This window comes from Suillus subaureus (genome assembly GCF_016647635.1).
Source record: "Suillus subaureus strain MN1 chromosome Unknown BJ212scaffold_11, whole genome shotgun sequence".
In the NCBI taxonomy this organism is placed as follows: Eukaryota; Fungi; Basidiomycota; class Agaricomycetes; order Boletales; family Suillaceae; genus Suillus; species Suillus subaureus.
In genome coordinates, this window is record NW_024538567.1 from 376,827 (window position 1) to 399,963 (window position 23,137).

Below are 23,137 nucleotides of genomic sequence, written 5' to 3' on the forward strand. Positions count from 1 at the left end.
CTAGGTAGAGGCTTTGCCACGTCATGTAGCGCACCAGCCCGGGCGCACACAGTCGTGACAGTAGCCGAAACAATGCATAAGCTGGCAAATTTTTGGTCAAGGCCTCTTGTTTAGTACTAGCAGTGTTGGAGGGTGCCCAGTCAGCTTGTACCAGACATCACTTTGCCAGCGAAAATGAGAAACATACGGATGCGCCGACGACCGGAGCGGTGCCGCAGTCCATATAAGCCCCCCCATAAAGGTGACGTGAAAGTGAGTTTGAGCACATTTGGGACTCGGCGTCGTAGCATTGATGAGTTGTCGGTGACCGCGAGTATTGCTAAAATTCTACCGCATATTGGCACATTAAGCCGTGACAAGCCAAGGCCACCAAAGGCTGGTCGGACCTGCGGCAGCCTGACGCTGAATCATAAGCATAGAAGGAATGACTAGGGGAGACTAACTTGAACGATGAATCAAGCTGAGAGTGAAAACAACAGCCGACAGCCGAGTTACTAATTTCCTATATGTGTTGGCTTTGTTTCCCCCCACATTGTACAGGTTCAAATATTCAAACGTTCAAGTTCAATAACAAGTTGCTGCCAATTAGTCACTGGCACCAGTTAGGGCGTGGCTATCAGACTTGCAGCAGCTTGGTGCCTTCGGATAAGTTCTCTCCCGAGTGCCCGAACCGTGATGGAGCTCCTAGAAAAGGGGTACAATATGGCTTACAAATGATGCCTGGAAAACGGACACAAGTCCTTCCAGATCAGTGACTCGAGCAGGATTGATTTATTGAAATGCCGAACGCCAAATTCCAGGTATTGTGAGCAAACCACCACCGCCACAGAGCGCACCGCTCCACCCAGGTTCAGGCTGCCGTCACGGGTCGTTGGGACTTGCAACGTTGATCGATCATCAAGCACTATCGCTGGCTGTGTCTGGGCGTTTGAGACCCGCACGTGAACCTTTTTCATGATGACTTCACAGATTCAGTGACAACGCCTTCTGCCTGATGTGGACTAGTATCAAGTGTTATACCGGTGTTCAAGGACATCGACGTGCGCTAATCAAGTTTGGATGCATTCGGTGCTTACGAGTCAAGTTCAGCCTTAAAAGAGGTTCAAAGTTGACCACAGCACCTCAAACCACACATCTTAGTACTCCATGATGCTGCCGCTTGTCCTGTACGATATCCTCTCCGAGCTACCAGGCAATAACTGGTCAGCCAACCCCGCGAAGCCGAGGTCAGTGCTTCGTGTCCTGCATGCCAAGTTTTGATATCTGACCATAGTCTGCTGTGCCCCAGGTTCGTTTTGAGCTACAAGGATCTTCCATTCGTGACCCTCTGGGTCGAATACTCAGACATCCCGATCGCTATGAAGTCCATCGGTGCAAAGCCAAATAAACGCCAAGATGGCTCGGACGTTTACACCGTCCCCGTCCTCAACGACCCCAACACCGGTGCCCTCATCACTGACTCCCTCGAAATCGCTTCTTACCTCGAAAAGACATATCCCGAGAAGCCCATCTTCCCAAACAATTCAGAACCCATGATACGCGCGTTCGACTCTGCTTATGAAAGCCTTACTCGACCTCCTGCTAAATCTATGTACGCACGCTGCGCAGAAATATTGAGTCCCGCCAGTGCCAAATTCTTCATTGAAGCTCGTTCGAGATACGCCCCACTGCCTTGGGGTGTGACGTACGATGAAGACTGGGAGCTATTAGAGAAGGCGCACAATACTGCGTACGAATGGTACCAGAAGACTGACGGGAAGTGGGTCATGGGCGACACTTTGTCGTATGCAGACATCGTTGTTGCTTGTCATTTGCTGTGGTACAAACGAGTGCTCAAGGAAGATGAGTGGGCCAGGATCAGCTCTTGGAATGGGGGGAAATGGGCCCAAGTCCTTGCAGATGTTGAAAAGGAGTGTAAATTGGTCTAGAAGACTACGTATACTATGAGAATTATTTTGGGGATATTTGAAACAATGATAAATTCTTTCGACAGGTAAAGCCAAGTTACCATCGTAGTCACAAAGTGCGCACCACGCAACAATACCTGGGTCAACAATCGCGTGGACTGTGGGCCTAAGCCAGTCCGCTAGACTCGCGTAGTGAGATCAACACCAAGATTGCAGCGAGGCCGGTAGTGACTCACGACCCGGGTGACAGAGCTACTATGGGCGCCAAGAAATCATTGTGTGATTGGGATCTTGGGACCACAAGACCTCATGAACGTACCTTTCGAGAGCCGCGTTCCGTTCCACATCTCATCCTTAAAACCGCAATCAATGTCTTTCCAGAATCTGTGTCCTGAGCGATGATTATATTTTCCTTGAGATTGGTATCCAATATTTCTCGCTGATTAATTATGAGACGTCGGCACCGAATCGACAGTGACAGAAGGTTCTTTCATGTTGTTCATCTTAACTAGAGTTGAAGGATGGGTCACAGGTGAAAGAAGAACAGTGCAATAAGCTCGCATCAACTTGGAACTGCTGACCGTTTTTATATGCGAATATTTGGCCTTGTCAAGGGAAGATGAATGTACAATCACACCAGCCTAGTAACATTATTTGCCTAGTTAACTTTTTAGTTTGGATGGACGTAAGAAAAAAGTAGATACAGGTTCATGAACTTTAATACAGACGGATCATTCTTCTGGTGACAGCCAGTTCAACTGGAGACCGCGAGCAGCGCATACGCTGTGCAGCTCACCCCTATATTCTGCAGTCGCAGCGATCCACTCCTCGGAGTAGTAGATGCTCATTGTCATACGATAAACGTCCAGTGATTGTAAGGAGGGTTGCCAATTCGTACGTAACAGCGCCAGCACAGTACGCATGCTCGCAAAATCCTCGGAGAACGTGAGCGTCTCCAATGATAATTGTAGATTGAGCAAACATTCTTTGTTGATCATCTGTCCATCGACGCGAAGTCTTCGCAAGCCTGCGAACCCAGATAGAGAGGAGATAGTCTCCAAGTCGCTGTTTATTGTATAAAAACCCACAGTTTTGACGTGGACCTTCTTCACAAAACCTCCAATAACCTTGGCCAAGTGACCTAGGCTCGCGCTGATTCCCTCCACCACCAAGCACTCTATGCTCTGTGAACTTGATTCAAGCCATTTGCACAGGCCAGGAGACAACTCTGTGTAAGATATCGATAAAGTTGAAAGCTTGAAGCGAGGCGGCGGAAAGTGTTCCAGGAGATCGTCACCATCGCGACCCTGAAACATCTCAAAGGACTCGAGATTGCATAAACGCGATAGAAGAGGGGCAAGGAGGTGGAGGTTCTGCTCGGATACTTTGAGCCCCCTCAAATACGGGTACTCGGGGAGGGACATATTGCTGGTGAAGCACAGGGAGCCATACTCTCCTGCAAGGTACCTGAGTTCCGGGCAGCACGCAACAATCTCTGCAGCGAGTGTTGTATGCACCTTTGATTGCCGCATCGAACGATCCATAAATTGTAGGGTGTGTGTAGGACAATGGCCGCCGAACCTCTCGCGCACGGTGCAAAGAAGTAAGCGAAGAGAGTTAGATCGAAACAGTCGAATATCCTGGTACAGAACTACTCTTGCAGCCTGGCACCAGGCTCTTGATACAAGACTGCAGCTGAGCAGGACATTTACTATCTTTTTCCAGGTTTTTCTATCCTCGCACCGCTTCCATCTTGGTTGTAGAATTAAGGCTAGGATTTCTGCCGGCAGGAAGGGTGAAAGTGAAGTAACGGGATGCCTGCTACCAGGTTGAACGACTGAAGAAATATCGTTGCCCTCTCCAGTGATTTGTCGTATGTTGTCCGCTGGACGACACCACAGTCAGCGAAAGTCTCAAAGTTTCAAGGACTACTTACTTGTGTCAACGAAGGCGGGAAACGATCCAAACGCATCTATTCTGTCGTCACTGCTCATAGTAATCCTCTCTGCCATACTCCGTCCCCCACTACGCTTCTGATCAGCCTGGTGTATATACCACGCAAGTCAAGTGGCTAGTTGATCTCGGATTGGCAGGCGAGGACAAGAGGGGAAAACTTCTGACATCATCCTAGCAAAACTTCGAGCCCCACCCCCTGTCACAGCGTGATTGTCACGGTGATATGACTATATTAGGTAGCTTAGTCAGTTCATTTAGCGACAAAGAAACAAGACATATGCAATAATAAGGCGAGGTAAAGCGCGCAACAAACCTGTAACATAGACTCCAGTACAATTGTAGACCTTGTGCGTGAATGATAACAATGATAGTGCAACTGAAAACGAGTGAAAATAGCAACGAAAGAGCATAGTAAACGATGTATGACTTGGAAAGCAAACTAGTACTGTTGAACACAATCGATTAACGGATCAATGAAGGAGACTATGCAATTAAAGTGCATGAAAACTGAAGTGGTTAGACAGAGGTACGAGGTCATTTCGAAGGTAGGGATGCGGCGACCCGGACTTGTAGCTTGTCCTTGTGAAATAGCTGATAGAGTGCATTGGGGGTATTTAATATAAGTAGTTTTTCATCGTTGTATTCCGTTTCCGGTTCTGGTTCAAGGTCGTCCGAGTCTGAACAAACAAAGTCATCAAGGGTTACTGCTAATTCATAAGCGTCTGGCAGATCTTCTAGTGCCACTGTCGACTCTAGGAAGGCGTCCAAGGGGTACACAGGCCCGAATGAATCGGTAGAGTCGATAGAAACGGAACAATGTGAACATTGTAAGTCTAAGTGCATCTGACGTGAACTGGAACTCGTATCTGAGTCCCAGTCACTACAACCATCGGAAACGTCATAATCCGACGACCCGAATGTATGCATGTGCCATTGTAACGAGCCCATACTAGAATATATGCCAAAATTTTGAGTACGAGACGTTGACGAGACACATTGAGACGGACGTCGACGAGGCGCGTTGAGACGGACGACGTGTATAATGCGCATATATTGATATGACGCGCTTTGATCACGTGTTTACAAAATTACATTGAACATTTGCTTTTTGACAAGTATCACACTTGCACGCACATTTTTTTTATCAGTTAGATAGCTGGTTGTATTCTATGGTAAGAAACCCCCCCCCCCCTCCCAGTAGCAAACAAAAAAAATATTCACCTGTGAGACCGCTAGGTCAAAACTCAAAGTGTACGTCGCGAAAGTTCAAGTGGTTATATATTAAGGTTTAAAATCTTATGTAAAACTAAGCTATCTATCCGGAATTTGCCATTTGCACCCCTCTTGGGGGAGGAGTTTGAATTTTAGGTACCGGTTGTGCCGATTTGTACAACAGACCGGCCATTTCGGACGCCCTCAACACGAGAAATACATATGCGCGAGCCTTAGACTTAGATTTCTAATATTCTGTTTCTTCCAGGTCGTGAATCACTATCGGCCCCGGTGCGCACCTTCTGACTACGATGGTGCCTCGGGTTTCGAAAGAATTTATCAATAGTCTCAAAACTCCCTGAAATAAATCCTATAGTATACGCAGTCTTCTAAGCCAATTTGCACTCCTTCTCAGCATCTGCAAGGAGTTGGACCCATTTTCCCCCATTCCAAGAACTGATCCTGGCCCACTCATCCTCCTTGAGCACTCGTTTGTACCACAGCACCTGACAAGCAATAACGATGTCTGGATACGAAAAAGTGTCGCCCATGATCCACTTCCCGTCAGTCTTCTGGTACCACTCGTACAGGGTATTGTACGCCTTCTCCAGTAGCTTCCAGTCTGCATCAAAGTTCACATCCCATGGTAACGGGACGTCCACCGAACGAGTTCCGATGAAGAACTTGGCGCTGGTGGGACTCATTATTTCCATGCTACGTTGGAACAGCGGCTTAATGCTAGGTAGAATCAGACTCATGAAGGCAGAGTCGAACGCGCGTATCAAGGGCTCTGAATTGTTTGGGAAAACTGGCTTCTCGGGATATGTCTTTTCGAGGTAAGAAGCAATCTCGAGGGAGTCGGTGATGAGGGCACCAGTGTTGGGGTCGCTGAGGACGGGGACGGTGCAAACATCCGAGCCATTTGGGCGTTTGATTGGCTTTGCACCAATGGACTTCATAGCGATATGGATATCTGAGTATTCGACCCAGATGGTCACGAATGGAATATCTTTGTAGCTCAAAACGAACCTGGGGCAATAGACTTTGGTCAGATATTAAAACTCGAAGGTATGCATAACAACTACCGACCTCGGCTTCGCGGGATTGGGTGAAAATTGATTACCGGGGAGATTAGAGATAATATCATACAGAACAAGCGGCAGCATCGTGGAGTACTGAGACGTAAGGTTTGAAGTGCTGCAGCTGACCTTCAAGTTGAAGCTCTTTTTCAAGGCTGAAATTCATTCGTAAGCGCCGAACCATCTGAGCATGATTACGCACATCAATGCCCTTGAACACCGTGTGGTGTCACGGTAGTGCCGGTATTGATCCTAGATGCATACTAGTCCACATCAGGCAGAGGGTGTTGTCACTGAATCTATGGAACACGTCAACTACCAACAGCTCATGACACATAAGGAATGCAGCCATTCCTTCGTTTACAATGACCTGAACTCATGTGATGGGCGGCGCACTGTGTAGTGGTCGTTTGAGTTTACCTGTCAAAGGAATTTGTCAGCGGTGATCTGGCAAGAAACCGCTGTACAATGGGCGGTTTCGATACTGCCAGTATCATCAATCTCGACTCCGCGAGACCAGCTGATGTGCTCAGTGCTGATAAGGATTTGGCACCTGCGGCACCAAGAAAAGCACTGTCATTCTTCCACCAGCAAGCACCTTTGTGCAAGGGAGGGTCTTGACAGAAGCAGGCTGGCACATGGAATAGATGGTATATGATAATAAATTACTTGGTGCATGAATGCGTCGAAACACGCCATGGATTGGAAATCCACGGGACACTACTACAGGCTATTTTTAGAACTAAATTTAGTCAGCTGTTGCATATCGTTCATCCAAGGTTTGTCGTTTGACATTTCAACTTGAATTGCCCAGCACTAGGAAAATGCTGCGCCACTGCTGCGACTGCTGCGGTATCTGTCGCGACATGTTTGGAGGACAAGTACTGGGAGGTTCCAGTAAGTGTAGCCGATGCACACTCACCGTTTGGGAGCACCGCAGCAGTGGCGCAGCTTTTTCACGATGCCCCCCTGAATTAGATCCGGCGAGGACTTGAACCCGCTTCCCTCCATTCCAAGAACTGATCCTGGCCCATTTATCCTCCGTCAAAACTTGGTTGAATGCCAGCCAACAAGCGACAATAATGTCTGCATATGTGAATGTACCGCCCATAACCCACTTCCCGTTACTCTTCTGGTGCCATTCGTAAGCTGTATTGTACCCCTTCTTTAGGAGCTCCCAGTCTGCATCACGCTTCGGGCCCTCGGGAGAGGACTCGTCCCAAGGCCTCTGAAAGTCTGCTGAACGAGCTCCCATGAAGTACTAGACACTAGCAGGGCTCAATACTTCTGCACAGCGCATGAGGATGAACTTCATGCTAGGTGGGAACAGGCCCATATAGGCGAAGTCGAAGGTGCGGATCAGGGGCTCTCAGTTGTTTGGGAAGACGGACTTCTCAGGGTATGTCTTGTCGAGGTAGGAGACGATTTCGAGGGAGACAGTGATAAGAGCACCGGTGTTGGAGTCGCTTAGGACGGGGACAGCGTAGACATCCGAGCCATCTACGCGTTTGTTTGCCTTTGCGGTGATGGCCTTGAGTGCGGCAGCGACGTCGAATAATTTCAGCCAGATAATCACGAATGGGACACCCTTGTAGCTCATTGTAAACCTGGGGATAAACCTTGCTCAGATAAAATCTTCATTCATTACAAAATTACTGCTGACCTCGGCTTCGCCGTGTTGGGTGACCAGAAATTGCCTGGTAGATTGGAGAGGGTATCATGTGGGACAGGCGACTGTATCGTAGGGTGTTAGGACGTGGTGCAAGTGCTGCAGCCAATTTTAAAACATCTTTGGCCGAAGCATCACTTACACTGGAGCATTTAAGGATTGGACAGAACCCAAGGCTCTCGAGATGGCATCGATACGCATACAACTTACACATTAGGCAGACAACATTAATATCTGCAAGAAGAACATGCACGTGAAGTACTGGCATGGTTAATGATAGCACTAGAATACCTGAGAGTTCACGAGTTCCGGTAACCCAACGGTAGACGCTGGGTCAAGTTGAGAGTGAAAACAACAGCCAAGTTAACAAATTCTACACGTGTTAGCTCATCGCATCCCCAACAACATTTTCCCTGCACTTTCCTTTCGCTGTTCCCTCCACGCGAAGATATCCAAGCAACTCCCGAATCATCTCGCCCTGCATCTCCACCGTCACTCGTAGTTCTGATATCTGCTGACTCAGCTCAGCTTGATTTTGAGCGAGCTTCCGATTGGAAAGGTCTTTCAGCAGTTCTGAAGGTTGAGATTCCAGTCGATGGTGACTAAAGGCAGCCACAGCAGAGTCATGTTCTCGTGTGATCTCCTGAGAAGTAGAACATCTAGCTGGGTTGTGAAAGGGAATGAAACAGACTAACCCCATCATCGGACATCTGCTCCCAAACTAGGCTAAATTCTCTACCGAGAACGAAACTCGGGAGGGCGATAAGAAGCAAGCCAAAAGCGAGAAGAGGAACTGTGATCAAGCGCCCAAGGACAGAGCGAGGTGTAATCTCTCCATAACCCACTGTAGTAATTGCTATTTTGAAAACGAAAGTGAGCTAGCAGAACACGACACCGCAGTATGTCAGACCACCACTTACTGACTAACACGAACCTGTCTAGGTCTTAATAAAATAGATAGCAAAATGAGAAACACAAGCTCACCAAGCGGCTGCGGGTATAGACTATGTGGGGGTGGGTGTTATATATAGATCAGTAGATGCAAAGGAGGAGTCCGTACTTGGAACTGAGTTGCGTCACCGTCCGAATTGATGAACGTTTCCAAATTATCGTCCCAAGTACCGCGCTCTGAGAAATATCTGAGTAATGCGTTCAGTGAGAAGGGCTCGGATTGAGTAGAGTGACGGAGTACGTACAATAACGTGCTGAACACAGTCAACACCATTGCAATAAAAAAACTAAGTGCAAGCAACGCGTGATGTGATCTACGAACAGCCAAATACATGACTTCGATGGTTCTTGATGAAATGATGATGATCACATGTACCCTCAGATCGAGATATATATATATCCTTACAGAAGTATGGTGCTATTGTATCGGAACGGCCTGAAGACCCGCAATAGTCGAAACATGCGCAGAATGGAGAAGCGGAACAGGACAGACTGTCAAAAGTTAGTTTAGTAAGTTAGAAAACAACAGATCACTCACAGTATCTTGCTGCAGCATTATCTCAATGTAATAGGGTAGTATAGCCAGCATGTCAATGACCCCATAGAAGGCTGGATGATGAGCCACGTGAGAAGATATATCGGAAATTGTGATACGACACATACAGAACATCCATTTAGCCAATGAGATCCAAGAGGAGCTCCATGCAACAGAACGTGCGGAGTATTCTACGGTGAAAAGAAGCACCAGACTTGTTTCTAGACCAAACCATACTCGAGGGGAGATAGAGTGAAAACTTGGCACGGTCTCCAAAATTGTAACGACGGCAGAAAATACGATAAGAGAAGTTGATGCAAAGTGGACGAGAAAGGCCGACGAAGATGATGTTGGAGATTCGAGTAAGTCGAAGAGGGCACGTTTCCACGGTGAAGTTATGGGATCTGGAGGCTGGTCGAACGATGGTGTGGTTGGGAACACGTCTTCGACATCTCTCGGAGTTTGCTCCTCGGTCAGAAATCTTGATGTGGCTGGTGACCTCAAACGAGAGAGAGGAATTGGTTGAGACATTTAAACAAGCTGCTCGAGAATGAGCGCCTCAATGACAAGCGAGAAACTCTTTCTCTCACGCCCAACACCCTACATTTGGTCCTACAGCTTTTTGCTGCGTAGCCTGAGTTCCTCGGTGTCCATTGCTCTTGTGAACATTTCATTGGGCACGCGACCCGGAGGCTCCTAACGCTCGTGTGGATTCGTCCATAGAGGAAATTTCCCGTTACCTAACTGGAAGATCATCTACCGGAATCCCTCCGTCAGTTTTCCTTTTGTGCTCGTAGGACAGATTAGGCGCGAAGGAGGTGCTGCGCTCTGATATGACCTGGCACAAATCAGCTTAGCGCGCTGTCCATCTTTCGCATCTTGTCTTTGTACCACCTGTGGCCTATCCGTCAAGAAGAACAACATGGAAGAACTTTCTGTCACCGTTAATACGATACCAAAGACTCGTGATTATCAGCAGGAAATGCTGGACGCCAGTCTCAAGGAAAATATAATCATTGCTCAGGATACAGGCTCTGGAAAGACTTTGATTGCGATTTTGAGGATGAGATATGAAATAGAACGCGGATCTCAAAAGGTACGTTCAGGTTATCTATTCCAAAGGTCGCATTACACAGAGGTTCCCAGGTGTCATGGTTTTTGGCGCCTACAGTGGCTCTTTGCAATCAGCAGCACAGCGTGATCAAGGATAATATGCAGGTCCCTGTTGGCCTAATTCACGGGGCGCTCGAGCCAAAGCAATGGACTGACATTACCTTGTGGAAGCGAGTGCTGGAAAACAATCGCGTTATAGTTTCTACTCCGCAGGTACTCCTTGACGCGCTCAGCCACGGCTACATTCATATGGGGCTGGATATCGGCCTCCTAGTTTTCGACGAGGCTCACCACGCGGATCGAAATCACCCCATGAGCTGCATCATGCGAGATTTTTACTTCTCCCTCCCTCCCCGCCTCCCTGCAGCCCGCGGCTCTAGGGTGCCGACTAAGCAGGACGAACGTCCCATGATCTTGGGCCTCACTGCTAGCCCTATGTTCGGTGGCAATGCTACTGTAGCCTTTCGGTATGGTCCTCGGATCAGAAATTATGAATATAATTGACATGCTTTCCAGGAAATTGGAAGCCAACCTCGACTGCGTTATTCGTAGTCCTCGAGCCAATCGAGATGAGCTCTTGACTCATGTCCACCGTCCGATTTTCCGACACGTGCGCTTTGATACCCCACAATACCGTGATCCCAGCTATACTTCTAAAAACCTATCAGCAGTCGAAGCCGTTATCGCTACTATGAACATTGAGGAAGACCCCTTCGTTATACAGCTACGTCATAAACTAGCGAAAACTACCCGAGGCCCAGAGTACACACGAATGGACCAGAAGCTGTCAAAAGCTATCCAGAGCAAGAAGACATACTCGCATGGCGGAATGACCGATCTCGCGAACGCGGGCAAAGCCATATGTTATGACATTGGTCCATGGGCGGCGGACTGGTACATCGAAAGTGTTGTATCCCGAGCACTAGATAAACAAACTCCCTGGGACGAGTTGATTGGGACCTTGCAACCCAAGGAGAAGACTTACTTGATGAAACATTTGTCTCAGATTGAGCTAACATCTATCTCTTACGATCCTACGGACATCGAGGCCGGGATCACGGACAAAGTCCGCGTCCTCTTGGAGACATTGGAATACGAAAAGGATTGGTCAGAGTCATCGAACGAGCCTTATAGTGGCTTGATCTTCGTCACACGTCGCGACGGAGTGTTGGCATTGTCGGAGGTTCTGAAGAACCATCCTCGCAGTGCTCATTTCAGACTTGGCTGCCTGCTTGGAAGCTCTCAAAGCTCTTATCGCAATACTTTTCTTGACATCACTCGTACACTTCTGAAAGACCAACCTCAGGCAGATATTCTCGAGGGCTTTCGGTCTGGAGACAGGAACCTCATCGTCGCCACGTCCGTGGCGGAAGAGGGGCTTGATATCCAGGCCTGTGGAAATGTGATCAGATGGGATATCCCTGACAATATGGCGAGCTGGGCCCAAAGCAGAGGTCGTGCTCGCAGGAGGCGGAGCTCTTTTGTTCTCATGTTTGAATCGTCAGGTATCGACGACGCTAGAGTGGCGGAGTTCGAGACACTGGAGGTCCAGATGACAGCCCTTTACCTGGCTGACCGTGCTTCCAGGCCAGCGGTCTCCAGTGATGACGAAGTACCCGATCCAGATGAGCCTGTTTTCAAGGTGAAGTCTACAGGGTGAGTGATATGCGTGTATTCAAAGCCATCCTGCTCATCTATGGATAGGGCTATGCTTACCCCACTACTAGCGGTGTCTCATCTCAATCATTTCTGTGCTGTTATTCCAAATTCAGCCAATCTTCCCATCTATGACATCGACCCCCCTGATATGCCTGAAGGCTGGCACTCTTTTGACCCTGCGCAACGCGTTGTTCCCCCTCCATATCCGGGGCCATTCGGGTGCACAGTGACTTTACCAAGGCGGCTCCCAGCGGAATTCCGCATCTTCTCAGTTGACCGTATATACCCTACAAAGCAATCTGCATACCGACATGTTGCATTCAAGGCATACCTCGCTCTCTATCATGCCAATCTCCTCAACGATCATCTCCTGCCATTGACCAGCGTGGTCGAGCGTGATTTGGAGGAGGAAGTCAAGAATCTTCTCAAAGATGTGGAGAAGCGATCCAGCATGGCCTCCGTCACTAGCCAGATGAATCCTTGGCAGGATGAATTGACGGATACGGCTTGGGCAGCTACTCGCATTGTCATACCAGGCTTCTCTCCTATCCGCATGCTCACCCGAGTCGACCTTCCATCTTTCGCGGCTGGGGAGGCACCCGTGCTTTATCATCCTCGTAAAGGTCGCATCGATGTTGAATTGCAAGCACAGGGTGTGGCCCGTTATTCCGTTAGTGACCTTCAAGCCGCTCATGAATCCACACGACGTCTGTTCTGGTGTCTGTACGGAATCCGCATGCAGTGGGACAAATTTGACTTCGCATATCTTTTTGAACCTGCTGAGGAAGACCCTGACCGAGGTGTGTGGGATGCGCGTCGAAGGTGGCTGCGGGACTTGCAAGGGGAAGAGTCTTCCGGAGACGATCTCTTCGCAAACGCAGCCACTTTCGGACAGGCGTTCTCGCACCCAAGTGATATTATCTGGATTCGCGATGGGTTTCCCTACGGCAAGGTTTATCGCTTCCTTGGGTGGAGGCATGATCCTCTATCTGAGGAAGAGTTGCAAGATTTCATGACCAGATATTCAAAAACGCCTGAAATTGAGATCACCTACCCGTTACTTCACGTAGAAGAATTGCCACAAAGAAGAAATTTCTTGCAACCTCTACCGTCCACTAGTGATGCGCCTCTCAGGAGGTCGTTCCTCCCTCCTCAATCATCTCGCGTCGTTCTTCTTTCTCAAGTGCAATGCGATCATGCCATTCTGATACCCTCCATCATTCGCCACATTTCAATCGCTGCAACTGCCGTATCTCTTCGAGGGAGTCTGTTTATCGAGACCCCGCTTTATCATATTCCTTTCCCTCATCTGATCACAGCGATTACTGCCCCCGTAGCCCAAGGTCATGTTAATTATCAAAGACTAGAGACCCTCGGGGATGCCGTTCTCAAGTTTGTGGTGTCGATACATCTGATCGCCACCTATCCCTTCTGGCACGAAGGGTACCTTACTAGGCGTAAAGACCATGCTGTCTCCAACTCCAGATTGGCAAAGGAAGCCATCAGGCTATCCCTGTATAAGTGGATCGTACGCGATCGATTTACCCCTCGGAAGTTCAAACCACAGTACTTTACTGTGGGAGAAGTAACTGAGATTGCTGAGGACGTGGTCGCTGGTGATTCGTCTCAAGGAACACCCAAAGCTCCTGAGGACCTATCTACAAAGATGCTTGCGGATGTGGTAGAAGCCCTCATTGGAGCCGCCTTCCTTCACGGAGGGTACAATCTTGGCATTGAGTGCACCCGACTCTTTGGTCTCGGCATCGGCCCCAAGGCAGGATGGCAACCCCTCGAGGTTTATATCGAGAAGGCACTTTCGTGCGTGGAAACCGCTGGGGTGCCCACTCCAATGACCGACATCGAACGCATGTTAGGATACACATTTACTCACAAGCTCCTCCTCGTCGAAGCCATCACTCATTCGAGCTACCAGTTCGATCTTCGAACGGTATCGTATGAGCGTATGGAATTTTTGGGCGACTCTGTGCTCGACATGGTCATCACAAACCATCTCTATCACTACCCAGGAAAACAATTCACCCCGGGCCAGATGCATATCCGCAAATCTGCCGTGGTTAACATGCATTTCCTCACTTATATTTGTTTCAAGTGCTCGCTGGAGAAAGACGCGAGCTTACCACATCCCACCCGTAACGGCATTGTCATGGATGAAGAAACGCAGCAGATATACTTATACCAATGCCTGCTCCATTCCAGCCCAATAGTTTTTGACCAGCAAAGAGCGACGCTCGCTCGTTATCGGAAAGTGAAGGATGAAATAGAGGAAGCCCTCCTTCGTGGTCCCACGTTCCCGTGGGCAGCCCTCACTCGCCTCCAAGCGCCCAAATTCTTCAGCGACATGATCGAGAGTATTATCGGCGCGGTTTATCTCGACTCTCGTGGAAATATGGATGTCGTTCACCAAGTACTTCGTAAATTGGGTATAATGCAACAACTAGAGCGCAACCTGAAGGACGACGTCGACGTTTTGCACCCACTCACCAGGTTGCATATATGGGCTGCACGCCAACAAAAGGAGCTGACCTCGGCATTTGAGGAAGAGAGGGGTCATGTAACCTGCACCATCACTGTGGAAGGCAGAGAGCCTGTGCAGGCCACCGCAGAGAAACGAGGACGGGCTAGCCAAGAGGAGGCACGATTTGCAGCAGCGGAGAAGGCGATACAGCTTTGGAACGTCCGAGCTAACGACGGAATCAAAGATGCATGAGGTCGACATTTGATATCATCTAAAGAAATGTAGTTGTACAGTACAAGGAACACGAAGTGTTGGTGAAATTACATGGGCCCTGAGGCTATTTCTAATGCTCTGTTTCTTCCCAAGTCCTACCGACTGTCTTGACCAAGTCTTGCTCGGTAATTGGCTTCCCACTAGTGAAATATCCCGCTGCGATTTTGGCGTCAATTTCGACACGCGAGTCTGGCGGGATGAGATGCTCTGGAAAGAGGGTCATCATGAATTGCCAACCACGCCAACATTGAGAAGGTCACCCACCTGGTAGATCATACCGCTTCAGAATCGGAATTCCAGATTGGACAATCGCGTTGTATTTCCTGAGATACGCGGTCAGCTATGATCAATGGATGGTACTTGTGATTGACGCACATATCGCTCATGGACACCATGTTATCGATCTTCCTGATGCCGAGCCAGTGTAGCACATCCGGCATGAGTGCCTGGAATCGCATATCCTTCACGCCAGCAATAAGCTCCGTGGACTTGAAGTATTTGTCGGCAGAGTCGCCACCGCGTTTCCGGAGATTATAAACCAAGTACCTGAAGAGGTCTGTGAGCAGGGAGTACGAAAAAGAATTGATATTTACTTTGTGACTTCGCCTAGCGCTCTACCCTCTTTGCGGAAGTACACTACAAGGCCGACCCCACCTCTCTGGGCGCAACGAATACACTCTTCGATCGCAAAGACCAGGTAAGGTTTGCAGGTGCAAATGTCGGATCCAAAGACATCAGAACCATTACCTGATAATTATAAACATTCAGATACAATTGAGAGAACAGATGAAGAGACATGCATTCATCATGTACACGCAAGGTCAGTTCCTTAGACTCATCGGCTAGGAATGCAGGGTTTCCGACTTGGGAGAGCAGTCAGCAGAAAGTTTATAGACGAACAACAACACGAACAAATGTAAACTGTCAAATTGCCAATGGGAGGGAGGAAGACCTTAATGTCGGGGCGGGTAATCAATTCAGGATACATTCCTCCAGTGTCTTCGAAAAGAGCACGGCGAAGCAGGCTCTCGGATCTGACGGGGATTAGAAACTAGTAGATTAAGACAGCAGTAGCCACCTACATCCCGAAACGTTCAGCAACGCCAGGCAGATACCACACTGGCTCAACAGCCGCTTTACTGGTGGTGATCTCTACACCAGAATAAGCGTCACTCTCCGTTCCATCGACATTTCTCAGAGGACGCGTAGCCAACACAATCTTGCCGTCCACCTCGAGTTCGCCTTTCCTCGCAGTCTCGTCAATTTCACTGAGTTTGATGTGCGCCTTCGTGACTGCTATACTGGGACGAACATCAAGTCCAAGTTCATCGACCTCTTTTTTAAATATCTGAGGCACAAGGTGTCCCCAGGGGTCAAACGAAACAATCTTGTGCGGATCTGACCATGCAGGTTGTGGAGGAATAGGCACGGGTGGCTCGGTCATAGAGTAATCGGGTTTGTGGGTGGGGTTAAGAGTCCCCATAGCTATAGCAAGGGCGCGATAAATCGAATATGAACCGGAGTGGGCGCCGAGCGCATTGCGTTGCTTGACTGAGGAAGGTAAACGCGAACAGATCACAGGTCCCCTCACGGAGGGATCAGGTGCACCCCATTGTAGTGGAAAAGGTTTGATTCCATGCTGGTCAGGATGAGCTGTAGAGGTCGAAATTAGCTGAAGTTAACAATAACAGAAGCGTGTGAAAGGTAGTGTTCAGAAAGACTTACTAGTCAAAAGCACTCTCCCTGGATACAGAGCTTTCTCTCGCTCTTTATCGGTCTGACTGTGGTCTGACGGTGTGCTCGCCTGCGATGCTGAAGCCAACTGGACCTTGCTCAAGGAAGAGGAAGGTGATAGCAACAAGGTTGACGAAGTTGGTGAATCATGGTGGCCTGTGATAGGAGTTCCATGACTTGGTGGACTTCCAGGAGTGATAAACGCATCCAACTAGTTTGTGGATTGCATCAGTCTTCGCATTTATAACCTAGAACGTCATTTTACCTTGGCCTGCAAGGTCTGCTGTGAGACCTGGAGTGCGCTGAGTTGGGCCAAGATCTGAGTCAAGAGAGCGTCAGAGGACATGATCGTACGCAACAGAAAGAGTTGGTGGTAAGGCGGTTGTATGTACGCCGTACAAGCGAATTATGCTGGTGGAGTGCTCGGTTTAAGGGCTCTCGGCAATATTTGCAAGGGTAGGACCCGAGGCGATTTGGAAGAATGTTACACGATAAGCCGGAAATCTCGATCGGAGTCGTTTGTTCTTGAACACCTTCCTGTTTCGGATCGTAACATCAACAAGTACAGCAGGATCACAATATTACGAAGCCAAAGAATCTAGAGATATAGAAATCGTTGTTGGAGTCATAGCATAAGTAGTCAATAAGTAGTCAATAAGTAGTCGCAACATATAGTACACATAGTGTGGCATATTCATATCAAAGTCCGAGTATTCAAAGACATTTCAAATGGCTCACTAATCCTCCTCGTCTGACCTCTCATCAAAGTCCGGTGTGAAGTCTGCCGTCTCGTTCCACGCTTGACGAAGTTGGAACACTGCCTCCATTACGGATCCCCTTTCCCCGTTCCGATTTTCAATTTGGCTGTTCAAGCCTGCGAACGAAGCTGAGCGACGAATGACACATGATTGCCGAATAGTAGTGGTCTGTTTGACTTGGTGGTGAACCAAGGTAGGGGGCCTTGACCTGCCCTCCGTGTGGTTCAGAAGTCTCTGCGAAGCAGCCTCTTCCTCGATTTCCTCTTCCATTTCTTGTAATATCGCTCCAGTTACTGATGACTCTCTTCGAATCTTTGTATCAGGCTGGAATGTCTGTTTTTTGTGGAACATCGCAAAAATCGAGCTACGGACGCCCTTGTTAAGCCCTGATTTAGAGGGCAAGGAGCACTGTAGGTTCCGCTGAGGAAGAGGGGATTGTTGTACGTCAACGGATTCATTCCGTGGCTCGAAGGGCCGCTGAGGACTGTAAACAGATGTGTCTTCGCCTTCATATCTCCCCTGTTGAGTGAGAAGAGAACTCGTGATTTCTTCAACTGTGGGGAGGGCCTTCGATGCATTGGGGGGATGCGGGGGATGCTGTGACACGGAAGCATGCCTCGAGGTTGAAACTCTGCGAAGCTGGTGCTCCGATTTGCGCCTTGATAGCGCATGCTTTGGAGCAGCTGAGTTGGCACATGCCTTCTGCATGATGTTGCGGTAATGGCAGTCACCTTGACCGCCTAGAGTACGCAAGGAATCCGCGCGAGCACAGTCAGGAGAGCAAAAGAAAAAATCATGATCTTCCATCGTCGGTTTGCCACAAAAACATTCTTTGACACCGATGTGGACCGATGCAAAAGCGTTGGTGAGGATGAGGGGGTTCATCCTGAGTGATCAGTGACTTACAACCGCCGTCATGCACAAGAGTTTTATAGCCCTCAAATCCTGCATACTTCACTGTGGCGGAATACTCACAGTGGGAGTGGACTGTGGACTAACGCAGTTGTGGACATTCGGGAGTGTTCAATGGATGTCGTTGTGTAAAGTGAGTACAAAGCGGAATTGTAATGAACCCGACACCCACCTGATATTAGAGATGCGTTCGACGCACAAATGTCTGGCCTCCCAATGGGAATTGCCTGAGGACGAATGGCGTTGCAGATATTCGGGAGTGTTCACTGGCTGGCATTGTGTAAAGCTAGCCCAAAACTGAACTCCACTGAACACGACACCCAACATACGTCCTCACACCGGGGCATGTGCACCCTCAGTAAGTTAGAGGTGTCAGCCATTGTATATCAATTGGAAAAAAAAACCTAGAAATTGTTCAAGTTATTAGGGAAGAGATAGAGCTGCTGAGCGCGGGCAAAAAATATTGAGCACGCTGATCAGCACATCAGCCCTTCCAATCAACATTAATGTATATTTGATGAGCCAACATGACCTGGAATTGGAGGGGCTTTAGTACTACTCGGTTCGAATAATTGATACACTAATGCATCCAGGGTAAGGTTATGAGCGTGCGAAACACCTTCCTTCTGCGAACGCGATAGTGAATTTTAGTACCTTGAACGGAACAGTGGGACCTGGGAGGACTAGCTAGCCTTAGCTTCAGCCAGTATCAGCAGCCTTCATGCGCAAGCAACTTGATCCTCGTATACCCGTACTAATTAACAATAATGTCAAGAAAAATCACCGGTCCTTCATAGTTCTGGTCGGTGATAAGGGGAGGGACCAGGTATGCAGATGCAGCTAACTCTTCTCTGGTTTGTCGACCGTCCTTGACTTTTGTCTATTCTAGATCGTGAATCTCCACTTTTTGCTTTCACAGGCGCGTGTGTCGGCACGCCCTTCAGTACTATGGTGCTATAAAAAGGATCTTGGTTTTACCGCGTGAGTGACATGATGTTACTTTGCGAAGAGACCTAAGATGATCTGTAGGGCACGAAAAAAGCGAGAGGCGAAAATTAAGCGGGACGTGAAGAGAGGTGTGCGGGAGCCAAACGAGCAAAATCCATTCGAGATTTTTGTGACTGTCACAGATATCCGTTATACGTGCGTGAACATCAATAAATTATCCAGAAGCAAACTTATAGTCCTCTAGCTATTATAAAGAATCACACCGTATATTGGGAAACACCTATGGCATGTGTATCCTGCAAGATTTTGAGGCAATCACACCCAATCTCTTGGCACGCACTATTGAGACGGTAGAAGGCGGTGGACTAGTGGTACTTCTCCTGAAAACAATGTCATCTTTGAGGCAATTGTACACTCTTACCATGGTGCGGTATCACCATCTTATCCAGAGGGTCGCTTACTGATTCGTTTGGCAGGATGTACATGCCAGGTACAGAACCTCGTCTCATGATTCGGTAGTTGCGCGATTTAACGAACGGTTCATTCTCTCCCTGGGATCTTGCTCGGACTGCTTGGTTTTGGATGATGAACTGAATGTCTTGCCCATATCTAAAGCCAAGGATATCACCCCGATTGAAGAGGAACGCGGGAAGGGTAAGGTGGACTCCGAGCTCAAAAACCTCAAGGATAGTCTGGCAGACACAAAACCTGTGGGCGAGCTCGTCAAACTTGCAAAAACCATAGACCAGGCTCGAGCTGTTCTAACCTTTGTTGATGCGATTGCCGAGAAGACACTCTCATCCACCGTCACGCTCACCGCAGCTCGAGGTCGTGGTAAATCTGCGGCGCTAGGCTTGGCAATCGCTGCCGCTCTCGCTCATGGATACTCAAATATTTTTATTACGAGTCCCAGTCCAGAAAACTTGAATACACTTTTCGAATTCATCTTCAAGGGCATGGATGCTCTCGGTTACGAGGAGCACTTGGACTACGACATTGCACAGAGCACGAATCCGGAGTTTAATAAGGCCATCGTCCGTGTAAATGTGTTCCGTCAGCATCGTCAGACCATTCAGGTGTGTACTTCCGTCTCGGCACTCGCGTGCACATTCTGACAAACAAATTCTCAGTACATCCAACCTGAGGATGCACACGTTCTTGGTCAGGCCGAGCTAGTTGTCATCGATGAGGCAGCCGCCATCCCCCTTCCCCTTGTCCGCAACCTCCTGGGCCCGTACCTTGTTTTCATGGCCTCGACAATCAACGGATACGAAGGCACAGGGCGCTCTCTTTCTCTCAAACTTATTCAACAACTCCGCGAAAGTACCCGACCTTCACTCACAAAAGATGCTACTGCGCCTGTTGAAGATGGTGCTACTGCCTCAACTTCCAAAAAGCCCACGCGCTCCGCCGCCCCTAAAGTTCGAACCCTTCGTGAAATCAAGCTTGAAACACCTATCCGATACTCTGCTGGCGATCGCATCGAAAAATGGCTGAATGGCCTTCTCTGCTTGGATGCGGCCATCGTACCCAAGGCCGCTCAACAGGGCTGCCCGCACCCTTCTTCATGCGAACTGTACTATGTCAGCCGAGATACGCTCTTTAGCTATCACCCCGCATCAGAGATGTTCTTGCAGCGCATGATGGCGTTGTATGTTGCCAGTCACTATAAGAACCAACCAAACGACCTCCAGTTGATGTCGGACGCCCCAGCACATCACCTTTTCGTGCTCCTACCCCCAATAGCAGACGACGAGTCTCATCTTCCGGAGCCACTTGTCGTACTGCAAGTCGCACTGGAGGGGAATATCAGCAAAGCCGCCATCATGGATGGCCTGAGCCGCGGTTTGCGAGCAGGAGGTGACATGATCCCTTGGCTTGTCTCCCAGCAGTTCCAAGAAAGCAAATTTGCCCTCCTCTCTGGTGCCCGGATTGTACGGATCGCAACCCATCCCGATTATGCAAATGTGAGTTATCCACAAGGTATTTTAGCTTGTAATTTATTGGCCCATCAGATGGGGTACGGATCCCGGGCTCTGAAAGCGCTAAATTCTTTCTACAGCGGAGAGTACTTTAACCTGGATGAAGCTACTCCCGCCGAACCCTCCTATCCAGATGCAGCAGCCCTAGATCCGGTGAGTATAACATCCGTGTCAGATATTTGTGAAATGACGCGCACCCGGCGAAGGAAACGGATCTTAAAACGGATCACCCCACAGTGCGTGCTCCTGAGGCGATGCCCCCACTTCTCCAGAGGTTATCAGAAAGGAAACCTGAATCTTTGGATTACCTTGGGGTCTCATATGGCCTAACGCCTCAACTTCTTCGGTGATATACTTTCCATTAATTCAACAATTCCTATTAATCATCGATTTCAGCTTCTGGAAAAGAGCTGGATATGTACCATTATACATCCGTCAAACACAAAGCGAGCTCACGGGAGAGCATACATGCGTTATGGTCCGGGGACTCGACAGTTCGATCGATGGCGAACTTGAGTGGATGGGCGAGTTTTCGAAAGGTGCGTTTTCTGATTATCCATTCGGAACTCATTCAAAATGTGGCGTAGATTTCAGGCGGCGGTTCCTATCTCTGCTTTCTTTCAAGTTCCGTGAGTTCAACAGCGTCACTGCGCTAAGCGTACTCGAGGCTGCGGATATCGGTGTGAAGAAGCTTGATGGGAAGAAATCGCGAGGTAAAATTGTTTCCAAGAGCTTTCTAAGGTTTGTTGACGGACATTACTTCTAGCTGTTGAATCGTCAGAGCTCTCCATCCTCATGTCACCATTTGACCTAAAGCGTCTAGAGTCATATGCCAATAATATGCTTGACTATCACGTTGTCCTCGATCTCCTCCCAATAGTAGCTTCTCTGTATTTCGAAGGACGGTTAGGAGATGACGTGAGGCTGAGCGCGGTTCAGGCCTCCATCCTTCTTGGTCTCGGTCTTCAACGAAAGACCATCGAGGAGGTCGAGGTATATAATTTCATCATACGCATTGGGTGATACTGAAGGGCGTGATTCTGCAGGGTGAGCTATCGCTGCCGGTATCACAGGCACTCGCTTTGTTTGTGAAGGTTATCCGCAAGATCACAAAGCATCTTGTCGACATCCAGAAGGCTTCGATTGGCGCCGATATTCCGTTGGCCCTTCCAACCACGACTTCACGTGTTGGGGATGGTGGCGAGCCTGCACAGTGGAAACCTATTGAAACACATATCGACGACGAGTTAAACGAGGCTGGCGATGAAGCAACAAAAGCACTTCGCGAAAAGCAACGCGAGATGATCGACTCCCTGGATCTGAGCAAGTGAGTGCGATTGCATCCTCCATTTGCCGTGGACATGGATCGACGGGGCCTAGAGCATCTATAACGTGACTTATGGTCGTGCTTCACAGGTATGCTATTAACGATGCCAGCGCGGATTGGAGTGTCGCCGAGGCGCAAGTATCGAGGCTTGCTAAGGGAGAAGGAGCCACTGTTATTAGTGTGAAGACGACCGAACCTACTGCTGGCAAAAAGCGGAAAGCGGAAGGTGGAGATGATAAGGATAAAAAAACGACGAGAAGGGGCAAGAAGTCGAGGCGCTGAACTAAGTATATGATAAGTACATGCGGCGTGTCGCTATCGAGTGACGGGTGTTCCACGGATGCATTCCGTGTGTGGTCAACCTCCTCCGTGAGCGCGGGTGCTTGGCGCAGTTTGAGAACAATTTGAAATCATTTGCATACATAACAAACACGCCTTTCGATATAAACCTCTTCTGTATGTAGATTTGAGCCCTGCATCGTGTATCATGACGGTGACTTATAAATAACAAAGAGACCAAGAATCGATTTGATTGTGTATATGTAATAGTGGCCCATCATTCGTTGCTATGTAGCATTTCCATTGAGAGTACATACGATTATGTAATGGAGAGAAGGCTTGCGGACCGAATTCGAAATTAATTAAT

The 23,137-nt window shown here is 48.7% G+C and overlaps 9 protein-coding genes across 9 annotated transcripts; 3 read left to right on the forward strand and 6 right to left on the reverse strand.

The window, feature by feature from the left end:
- The first annotated feature begins 744 nt into the window (after nucleotides 1–744).
- BJ212DRAFT_98256 (uncharacterized protein) lies at nucleotides 745–2,095 on the forward strand. Its single transcript, XM_041344509.1, has 2 exons — nucleotides 745–1,226; nucleotides 1,289–2,095. Exons 1-2 carry the CDS (start codon nucleotides 1,147–1,149, stop codon nucleotides 1,926–1,928), a joined length of 720 nt encoding a protein of 239 aa, XP_041194421.1. The 5' UTR covers nucleotides 745–1,146; the 3' UTR covers nucleotides 1,929–2,095.
- Nucleotides 2,096–2,541: 446 nt separating this feature from the next.
- On the reverse strand, nucleotides 2,542–4,026 carry BJ212DRAFT_1346187 (uncharacterized protein). The gene is made up of 2 exons (XM_041335333.1): nucleotides 3,844–4,026; nucleotides 2,542–3,792 (listed from the first exon to the last, which is right to left on the reverse strand). Exons 1-2 carry the CDS (start codon nucleotides 3,917–3,919, stop codon nucleotides 2,639–2,641), a joined length of 1,230 nt encoding a protein of 409 aa, XP_041194422.1. The 5' UTR covers nucleotides 3,920–4,026; the 3' UTR covers nucleotides 2,542–2,638.
- A 211-nt stretch (nucleotides 4,027–4,237) lies between these two features.
- On the reverse strand, nucleotides 4,238–4,857 carry BJ212DRAFT_98449 (uncharacterized protein). Its single transcript, XM_041344510.1, has one exon. The coding sequence runs from the start codon at nucleotides 4,809–4,811 to the stop codon at nucleotides 4,398–4,400; it is 414 nt and encodes a 137-aa protein (XP_041194423.1). The 5' UTR covers nucleotides 4,812–4,857; the 3' UTR covers nucleotides 4,238–4,397.
- A 607-nt stretch (nucleotides 4,858–5,464) lies between these two features.
- On the reverse strand, nucleotides 5,465–6,241 carry BJ212DRAFT_1268858 (uncharacterized protein; the record flags this gene model as incomplete). Its single annotated transcript, XM_041330761.1, has 2 exons — nucleotides 5,465–6,104; nucleotides 6,165–6,241. 2 exons carry the CDS (start codon nucleotides 6,239–6,241, stop codon nucleotides 5,465–5,467), a joined length of 717 nt encoding a protein of 238 aa, XP_041194424.1.
- A 1,964-nt stretch (nucleotides 6,242–8,205) lies between these two features.
- Nucleotides 8,206–9,840, reverse strand: BJ212DRAFT_1269065 (uncharacterized protein; the record flags this gene model as incomplete). Its single annotated transcript, XM_041330784.1, has 9 exons — nucleotides 8,206–8,486; nucleotides 8,515–8,679; nucleotides 8,744–8,757; nucleotides 8,808–8,827; nucleotides 8,884–8,962; nucleotides 9,020–9,121; nucleotides 9,181–9,266; nucleotides 9,313–9,383; nucleotides 9,438–9,840. 9 exons carry the CDS (start codon nucleotides 9,838–9,840, stop codon nucleotides 8,206–8,208), a joined length of 1,221 nt encoding a protein of 406 aa, XP_041194425.1.
- A 391-nt stretch (nucleotides 9,841–10,231) lies between these two features.
- Nucleotides 10,232–14,809, forward strand: BJ212DRAFT_1479559 (uncharacterized protein; the record flags this gene model as incomplete). Its single annotated transcript, XM_041339907.1, has 4 exons — nucleotides 10,232–10,405; nucleotides 10,456–10,889; nucleotides 10,939–12,078; nucleotides 12,127–14,809. The coding sequence occupies 4 exons, from the start codon at nucleotides 10,232–10,234 to the stop codon at nucleotides 14,807–14,809; spliced, it is 4,431 nt and encodes a 1,476-aa protein (XP_041194426.1).
- A 45-nt stretch (nucleotides 14,810–14,854) lies between these two features.
- BJ212DRAFT_98509 (GTP cyclohydrolase N terminal-domain-containing protein) lies at nucleotides 14,855–17,072 on the reverse strand. Its single transcript, XM_041344513.1, has 9 exons — nucleotides 16,830–17,072; nucleotides 16,556–16,775; nucleotides 15,913–16,483; nucleotides 15,743–15,864; nucleotides 15,631–15,693; nucleotides 15,424–15,577; nucleotides 15,206–15,376; nucleotides 15,095–15,153; nucleotides 14,855–15,037 (listed from the first exon to the last, which is right to left on the reverse strand). Exons 1-9 carry the CDS (start codon nucleotides 16,908–16,910, stop codon nucleotides 14,901–14,903), a joined length of 1,578 nt encoding a protein of 525 aa, XP_041194427.1. The 5' UTR covers nucleotides 16,911–17,072; the 3' UTR covers nucleotides 14,855–14,900.
- Nucleotides 17,073–17,301: 229 nt separating this feature from the next.
- Nucleotides 17,302–18,591, reverse strand: BJ212DRAFT_1586928 (uncharacterized protein; the record flags this gene model as incomplete). The annotated part of the gene is made up of 3 exons (XM_041342394.1): nucleotides 18,407–18,591; nucleotides 18,229–18,316; nucleotides 17,302–18,152 (listed from the first exon to the last, which is right to left on the reverse strand). Exon 3 carries the CDS (start codon nucleotides 18,127–18,129, stop codon nucleotides 17,302–17,304), a length of 828 nt encoding a protein of 275 aa, XP_041194428.1. The 5' UTR covers nucleotides 18,130–18,152; nucleotides 18,229–18,316; nucleotides 18,407–18,591.
- Nucleotides 18,592–18,955: 364 nt separating this feature from the next.
- BJ212DRAFT_1269025 (GNAT acetyltransferase 2-domain-containing protein) lies at nucleotides 18,956–22,773 on the forward strand (the record flags this gene model as incomplete). Its single annotated transcript, XM_041330778.1, has 13 exons — nucleotides 18,956–19,060; nucleotides 19,124–19,215; nucleotides 19,264–19,377; nucleotides 19,427–19,607; nucleotides 19,659–20,258; nucleotides 20,313–21,149; nucleotides 21,198–21,317; nucleotides 21,371–21,510; nucleotides 21,561–21,703; nucleotides 21,752–21,877; nucleotides 21,931–22,157; nucleotides 22,211–22,491; nucleotides 22,581–22,773. The coding sequence occupies 13 exons, from the start codon at nucleotides 18,956–18,958 to the stop codon at nucleotides 22,771–22,773; spliced, it is 3,159 nt and encodes a 1,052-aa protein (XP_041194429.1).
- Between the last annotated feature and the right edge of the window lie 364 nt (nucleotides 22,774–23,137).

Coding starts and splice junctions, on each gene's coding strand:
- BJ212DRAFT_98256 (XM_041344509.1), top strand. CDS start 1,147: ATGATGCTGCCGCTTGTCCTGTACGATATCCTCTCCGAGCTACCAGGC. Junction 1,227..1,288: donor GCCAACCCCGCGAAGCCGAG/GTCAGTGCTTCG, acceptor GCTGTGCCCCAG/GTTCGTTTTGAGCTACAAGG.
- BJ212DRAFT_1346187 (XM_041335333.1), bottom strand. CDS start 3,919: ATGGCAGAGAGGATTACTATGAGCAGTGACGACAGAATAGATGCGTTT. Junction 3,793..3,843: donor TCCCGCCTTCGTTGACACAA/GTAAGTAGTCCT, acceptor GGTGTCGTCCAG/CGGACAACATACGACAAATC.
- BJ212DRAFT_98449 (XM_041344510.1), bottom strand. CDS start 4,811: ATGGGCTCGTTACAATGGCACATGCATACATTCGGGTCGTCGGATTAT.
- BJ212DRAFT_98509 (XM_041344513.1), bottom strand. CDS start 16,910: ATGTCCTCTGACGCTCTCTTGACTCAGATCTTGGCCCAACTCAGCGCA. Junction 16,776..16,829: donor AGCAGACCTTGCAGGCCAAG/GTAAAATGACGT, acceptor TCCACAAACTAG/TTGGATGCGTTTATCACTCC. Junction 15,865..15,912: donor GTTGCTGAACGTTTCGGGAT/GTAGGTGGCTAC, acceptor AATCCCCGTCAG/ATCCGAGAGCCTGCTTCGCC.